The sequence below is a fragment of the Pteropus vampyrus genome, unplaced genomic scaffold (genome assembly GCF_000151845.1).
Source record: "Pteropus vampyrus isolate Shadow unplaced genomic scaffold, Pvam_2.0 Scaffold57, whole genome shotgun sequence".
In the NCBI taxonomy this organism is placed as follows: Eukaryota; Metazoa; Chordata; class Mammalia; order Chiroptera; family Pteropodidae; genus Pteropus; species Pteropus vampyrus.
Genome location: NW_011888838.1, coordinates 6,710,614 through 6,718,653, shown reverse-complemented (window position 1 = coordinate 6,718,653; position 8,040 = coordinate 6,710,614). Strand labels below are relative to the sequence as shown.

The 8,040-nt window shown below is 36.3% G+C and overlaps 1 protein-coding gene across 3 annotated transcripts in view; it reads left to right on the top strand.

The window, feature by feature from the left end:
• The first annotated feature begins 342 nt into the window (after positions 1-342).
• UBA6 (ubiquitin like modifier activating enzyme 6) overlaps positions 343-8,040 on the top strand; it is a 77,142-nt gene continuing 69,444 nt past the window's right edge. Inside the window, exons 1-2 of one of the 3 annotated variants that reach the window (XM_023530917.1) lie at positions 343-498; positions 3,784-3,846. In XM_023530917.1, coding sequence (XP_023386685.1) covers positions 3,831-3,846 — 16 coding nt within the window. In that variant the 5' untranslated portion in view covers positions 343-498; positions 3,784-3,830. Of the gene's footprint in view, positions 499-3,783; positions 3,847-8,040 lie in introns of those variants that run through there. The other 2 variants (XM_011360651.2, XM_023530918.1) reach the window with 2 other exon arrangements.

Below are 8,040 nucleotides of genomic sequence, written 5' to 3'. Positions count from 1 at the left end.
GTGTAACGTCTTAAAAATGGAATTCCAAACTGGAAATCTGGAGCTACCTATTACTAGCCTTCGGTTACTTATTGTGCTATGCAGAATTTTGCTATGCTGCCCCATCATTTTATTGGCCACTGTAATCCTCCGCGCTTGGCTGCAGAGCCAGAGGTGACGCGTAACTTTACCATTTTGGTTCCACTTAACGTCTGCCGGATCCATGTCAAAGCAGTGCCGCTCACTGCTGCCACCTGCTGCTAAGCCCTCCCCACGGCCACACCCAAACCGGAAATCAGGATGGCCCTGGGGTTGACGGGAAAGAGCGGCCGGGCTGCGCGCTTCTCAGGCCCGCCCCCTCCGGTGACGTCACTGCCCGCCCCTTGACCCCCGTGATCCCGCCCCCTTCCCTGCCTCCCTGTAGCCAGCGGCGGCTTCCCTGGACGCAATGGAGGGATCCGAGCCGGTGGTCGCACCTCGAGGGGAAGAGGCGTCCTGCTCTTCCTGGGGAGCCGGCAGGTGCGATGACGAGTGTGGGCGCGAAGAAGCGGGGGGTGACGGGCAGACCTGGGCACTGGCTTTCTGCTTCTCTCGGGCGAGTAGGGAGCGCAGGAGAGGCCGCGGGGTCGGACAGAACCTGTCCTGGGAGGCGGGTTTGGCGGCCTGGGTTCCGACCTCTGCGGCTCCCGGCTTCACTGAGAAAGTATACTTCTCACTCCTTTCGGCGCTTTCTCAGTTCCGGTTGGGGTCTGCCATTCTTCTTCCTCCCAGTCACTGAACGGGAAAGGTGGGAAGGGGAGGGGAGGGCTCTGGCGGAGAGTTCTGGCCGGGGGCCGCTTAGTGTGAGCTTCCCAGACCTCGTCTCTTAACACCTTCTACCCTCATTTCGGTAAAATGAAAGCTAAGAATTTCACTATGCGTGATCTTCCACTGAGATCCTCCTTTGAAAACTATTACCAGAGGGAACTTCGTAATACTGAATCAGTGGCAGGCAGGACACCCTGAGGAGCTCTGTTGACTTTTGTAAAAAAAAAAAAAAAAAAAGGAAAAAAAGCCACAAGTTACCCATTCTTATTTCCCAGTTGGTGTTGAGGCTCTTCACGTTTTTTCCATTCCTGCAAAATTGGGGTGGGGGTGGGGAATGTTTGTGTAGTTCCTGTTTCAGTCATCTCATACTTAGTGAAGTGGATTGTTATATCCTGTCCACTACCTGAATACAGTATTCCAAAGATAGAAGTGATGTATATATGGTTTTGAACTAAAGTGAGACTCATAAACCTGTAGTTTTTTCACCAGCTTCAGACTAAAGGGATGCTTTTGTCACCATGGTATTACCCTGCTGTTGGCAATACTGCTAGAGTCACTTGGGATATTATGCCATACAGAAACTCCCCTTATTTAAAGCATTTTTGATTACCATATAGACTTTATTACAAAAGTAATTTTTGAAACATTCTAGTAAGGCAGAACTTTCTGGAAAAAAATGCTAGTCACATCAAGTGACAGAGCTGATTAGAATGTAGCTTTTCTAATTTTTACTTAGCTTTACCCACTAGACTCTTGCCTTCCATGTAAGAAAGACAGCTAGTGAAAGTATACTAGAGATAAGAAAACTGTAATACGAGATTTTGTTCATTTTCACATTTTCATCTTACAATGCCAAAAAGGTATTATAGTGTATGTGTATGTTTTGTTAGATAGTTGATCTCTTAAACACAGCTATCTTCTGATTTGCTTTTGTAATTACAATCAGGAATATTTCCAGTAGTTATCCATTTAATTAGCTAGAAGCTTATATCATTTGATAGTACTAGTCAGTGTTTGGTAAGATAAATGATAACATTTTTATTAACTATATTTATAAATCCTTTGGCTTATGTATCAATACCAGGCCTAGAAATGGATTCTAAAACTGAATTTCATGCTATCATATTGTTTTTAGAATCCTGTAATTGGTAATTAGAGCTTCTCAGAACCTGGAATGGATTATACTTTTACTCAGATGATATTGATCTTAGCTGTCAGGATGGCTTAGGCCCAAATGCGTCAGGCTGGTTCCCTCTGCCAGGGAACCATCTCTGTTTCTCAGTGTTTATATTATTATCATTTTTCTTTGTATGCCATGCTGTGAAAAAATTGGGACAGGCTGCAGTAAGTGATATATCACTATAGGTATTTCTTGTCACTCAAGTGTATTTAACTTTTTAATTTTTAAAATTCAACAGATATTTTTCGAGTAATTTCATTGTGCCTACTATAAGAGGCAAAAGGCAGTATGGTGGCTGTCAAGAGCTAAATTGCTTAGGTTCAGATTCTGGCTCTCCATTTACCTGCTCGCTCTTTAGGCAGGTTGTTTAAAAGTTAACATATGTCAGCCTCATTTTTTTTCCTCCTTTGTTCAGTGGAGATGGTAATAGCACGTATTTCATGAAGTAGTAAGGGTTAACTGAGTACATCTAAAGCATTCAAAACAATGTGGGCACAGTGTTAACTCATTATTAAATGCTAGGTACTGTTTTAGGTATTTGGGATATAGTGCTGAGCTAATAACAGATCATACATTCTACAGGGGAAAGCAGACAGTAAACAATGGTAAGTGATTTAAAGAAAATACAGCAGGTTAAGGAGTTAGGTGGTGACCTAAGAAGAAGAGGAGCTATTTCATTGATAGGGTGATCAGGAATGGTCTATGTAATATTTGTGAGTGACTTTTAATAGAGGCTTAAGTGATAGGAGTCATCTATTCAGAGATTTGAAGGAAGAACAATCCAAGCAGAAGGAATAGCAAGTATAAAAACTAAAGTGATAGCAAGTTTGGCTTTTTGAGCAACAGCAAGTCGGCCATTGTGGCTGAAGATAGTGAGCAAGGGGGAAAGTGGTGGGAGTTGAGATTGGAGAGGTAATTGAGAGACAGAACACATAGGCCCTTTTAAGCATGGAAAGGTAGTTGAATTTTATTCATAGAACCGAAGGGTAATTCTAAGTCAGAGAGTAACGTCTGACTATATTCTAAAAGATTTAGGCTGTTATATGGAGAATAAACTGAAGGGGAAGGGCAATAATAGAAATGAAGAGGCTACTTAGGAGGCCTTTGAAGTAGTTAAGATGAAAACTGATGGTGGTGTGGCCTTAGATTATACTGATTAAAATAGTGATATGTGATCGGATTTTATATCTCTTTTGAAGGAAGAGCTAACAAGACTCACAGATGGAGAAAATGAGGGAATAAATTAAGAGGATTTCTAGATTTTTTTGGTCTGAGCAAGTAAATGGTAGTGACAGAAACAAAATTGGAAAAGTCTGGGAAAGAATAGATCATGCAGGGGGAATTAAATTCTGTTTTGAGCTTGCTATATTTGTGATACTAATGGTACAGAGGTACTGTGCTGGCAGATGTGTAAAATCTGGAGGTCAGAGGAGAGATCAAACATGGAGTAGTAAGTTTAGATATTATCGGTATATATGGTAAATTCCATAAACTGAAGATTATCTAGGAAGATATAAATCTTCCTAGATAAATGTAGATCCACCAGAATATATGTAGCAATGATAAAACAACACCTAAGAGTAAAACAACCATGGGCTATAATTTTATAGTACACAAAGAGTAGACAATCAGTGGATTTAATTTTGACCTATTTTTAAAATCCAAGCAAAGTGATGGATAATAAAATATATATCTGGTTTGTAAAACTTCTTTTAGTAACTAGTGAATCTGATCCCATGTATAATTGAATGTTCCATTGCAGGATGTGAATATTGAACAATCATACTTACTCTTTAAAATTATGTTTTATTTTTTAGTACAAATACAAATTTGCCCATCATGTCAACAGAGTACGTGGAGATCGATGATGCATTATACAGGTGAGAACCTTATGGAAACTGAAACTTATGTTCTCATTTTTTGTTTTCAAATAATGGTCTAGTCTCTTCGAAGAGATACCATTAGGTCCATGCAGAATTTTGTAAATATATCCTAAAAGTTTCTCTCGAGTTAAAATTAGGGTTTCTGTGTTTTTTAAAAACTGCATGTAGTCTGAAAGCTAAAATGATATTTAAATCTCAGTTGCTTTAGATGATACAACTAAGAATGATTTTGCTATCCACTACAAAATATACTTGGTTTTGGACAGGAGTACATATTTATGTTCTTGGTAGTACAGGGGTCTCATGAAAAACAATTCATTTCACTTTAGTTGTACAGTAGCATCTAGAGAATGTGTTTACTTCAGTGTAACCTCATTAACAACATTGCATGTTTGTACTAGAGAAGTATTGTGTGATAGAGCTGTGATTTGAATGGAATTTAGTAGGACATTGTTTACCATACTTTTTCATGAAATCAAAATACTTTTTTCAAAATTAAAGAAAAATTAAAAACACATATGTTGCTATCACTTCTAAGGAATTTTTTTAAATAGTTATTTGTATGTACAGCAGTATAACCTCAGTTTAAAAGTTGTTAGGTTTCCTTTCATACTTATGGAAAATAGATTTTATGTAGGTTAGAATTTGGAAATATAGGCTCATTATGTATTTTTGGATTCTCTTTATATTTTTTTATTGTGGGATGTAGAATCAATTTTGAGCACTTTGGAAGGAGCTGATAATGTTGATTTCAAATCTGTTTTGTGCCGTACACTTAGGAAAAGTGATAAAAGACTAAGTTAATTTTGCTTATGTGGAAATTATATTACCATATGGTCTCCTGATTATAAATATACTTCAGAAGTCACTTTGAGTTTGGTGTTCTTAATGACTTTTTAATCATATTCTTGGGATAACAAATGGCAACTCCTTGAGATAGTACTGCTAATTTTATTCATTGTTTAATTAAAATCCCTGTGAAACTTTTGTATCCCTCCAACTCTGTAATTGCTGATTAATGAACATTTTCATTAAACTAGAGATTAAATTTTCTATTTGCAATGCTGTAAATAGTCTGCAGTTTGCTTGACTGTAAATTACAGAATATAGCAGATTAGATATGGTATATATGGAAGTTCACATATAATCAGGTATTGTTGGATCATAAGGTAGTTCTGTTTTTAATTTTTTGAAGAGCATCCATATTGGTTTCCATTGCATTTGGACCATTTTACATTACCAGTAGTGCTTAAAGATTCCAATTTATCCAGATCCTCACAAGCACTTGTTATTTTCTGTGGTTTTTTGTTTTATAATGGCCATCTTAAGAGATGTGGTGATATCTCATTGTGGTTTTGTATTTCTCTGACGATTAGTCATGTTGAGCACCTTTTAATATTTCTTTTGGCTGTTTGTATGTCATCTTTAGAGAACTGTCTATTCTAGCCCTTGCTCATTTTTTAATCAGGTTATTTGGTTTTTTTTGGTTTTGGGAGAATTTATTGTTTGATTGTTTTTGCTATTGAATTGTAGTTCCTTATATATTTTGGATATTAACCCCTTATCAGATGTATGGTTTGCATATATTTTCTCCCATTATGTAGATTGCCTTTTTACTTCATCGATTGTTTCTTTTGCCACACAGAAGCTTTTTAGTTTAAAGTAGTCCCACTTGTCTGTTTTGGCTTTTATCGCCTGTGCTTTTGGTGTCATATCCAGGAAATCCTTGCCAAAACCAATATTAAGAAGCTTTCCCCCTATGTTTTCTTCTAGGAGTTTTATAGCTTCAGGTGTTACATTTAAGTCCTTAACCCATTTTGAATTGATTTTATGTGTGGTATAAGATAAAGGTCCCATTTCATCTTTTATTTTGCATGCAGCTATCCAGTTTTCCCACCAACATTTGTTAACCCCAACATACCTCTTCCTTTGAATACACTGGCCATACTAGACTGTTTCCATACCAAACGTAGTTTATACTTTTACACCTCAATTGTCTTGTCCTAGAGCTCCTTTTTGTACCTCAAAAGTACCTTCTACTTTTAAGATTCACTCGAATGTCTACTCTGATATCTCACTTCAGTTACTTCTAATCCTTCTCAGTCTAAAGCACATTATCCTTGTTGCTAGTAAACTACTCATCATGTAGTATTTTTTTATATATATCACTCTGTCAGAGTATGAGTTTCTCAGAGTTCAGGACCATGGCACATTGTCTAGTACTTAGAAGATTCTCATGAAATGATTATTGAATGACTAGAACAAGACAGTGGGTTCAGATTGACTTGTGGTCTTGAACCCTAGGTAGTAGGCAGTTAAGTGAGTTGGCAGGAACCAAAAGAAGAAGAATCAAAAGAGAGGACAGAAAAGTCTGAAAAAGGTGCATATGGTGCTTAAATTCAGAGATATTAATATTAAGGTACTTGCACATTACATCCTGAGGCAAAATCAGTATCAGGGCAAGGTGTAATATTCTCCTCTGCTGGAGTCTGATATGAGGAAATTGTAGTAAGACAGTCTTACATCTGGAAAATTCTGACAACTGGAAGAAGAGGAAAATAGAAAAGTTTCTCTTTTCTCTGGAATTAGAGCATCTTTTTAGCAGACCAGATATACATAAATTTATTTTTACCTGAAAGTTTAAGAGGAAGTGTGAGTTTCTGACATTTTTATATATTGATATTTGTAAAGTCGGTACTTTAAATGTTGTTTATTTCTTAGATACTATAATTGAAATCTGGTTACTATTTATTAGGTATACAGGTTTTTCTCAGATATGAATAACTGAGGTTGTAATTGTAAATAATTAGACTTTCCTACTAAACTAAAACTCTCTAAAATCTGCAAATCTGCATATTAACCAAGTTCTAATTTTTACATATATATTTAAGTAGGAAATATTTTTAGAGCAATTTCAATACCTAGTGGAACAAAGTATCTTTCTGAATGTATTCCACTTTTTCCTTATTACTGCTCAGTCTTAAGTCACCTCAAATTTACTGGTTAATAAATCTGAAATAGTTCTCAGAATCTAAAGATTTTTGTGTGTGAGGGGGCACTTCTAACAGCATTCTGTGCCACATATCTATTTTTATATTTTTATTACCTACAGATTGTTGAATCTGTTATACCTGAGCCATTTCCGTAGATCTGGCCATTTCTTTCTTTGCTTATTGATCCCAATTTTTATCTGAAGAAATGAGTAAATCTCAATTTAGGACTCCACCCTTGATTTTCTAACTCTCCTTTTAACAACTCTCCATTGGAAGTAATTAGGGCTGATTCAGATAATAATAAAATCGTAGTTTGTTATCTCTTTTTATGTATTCCTTGCATATAAGTTCCTGTGTAGACATCATTCTATAAAGAAAGGGAAAATATCAAAGCAGAATCAAAGCATTCTTAGGTCTCTGGATGTAATACAATCATTTTATAAAAACTTGGATTTATTTTAGTGGATACTAGAGGACATGCTTTTGGGATAACAGCCCCTTTTGGATTTGCTTCTGCTTTTTTGACGCTTCCTCCTCAGACTTTTTCTTAGGTTGTTCTTGATTTGCCTGCATAAATGCCAAATTCTAGCTTTAGTATTTTTCTCTTAGTTCAGATCATCCATTTCCATGACTTTAACTATTTCTATATGCTAGTGATACTAGTTTATTCCTTCAGCTTTTTCCTTAAAATCTCAAGACTTGTTTTTAAATGCATACAAGGTACATTTAATCCAGATGAGATGCTCAGTGAATATCTACTTCTTAGAGAAATATTGTAGTACAGTGGAATGAACATAGTCTCTAGAGATAGAGGAGAATGTTCACATCCCAATCCTGACATTTACATAAACTGAAACTAGTTATTAAATTTTTCTGCTCCTCATATTTCTCATGTATAAATGAGAATAATAATATCTGGTACCTTAAGAATACTAGTCTTAAAGATTTTATGAAAAAAAATATAAAATATTTTTTGGCACAAAGTAGCAGTCAGCAACGTTGGATCCTTTTTTCTTCCCATTCCCAAGCTTAATTAAATGCTATCACACCTTCTCAGTAACCTAAGCTAGAAATGTTGGTGTCATCTTAGATTTTTTTTCCGTGTCTGTCATCCTCAAAATTCAGTTAATTTTTTTTAATCCTAGCAGTTCTTTCTAAACAACTCTTAATTCCAACTTCATTTGGCATCTCTCGTTGA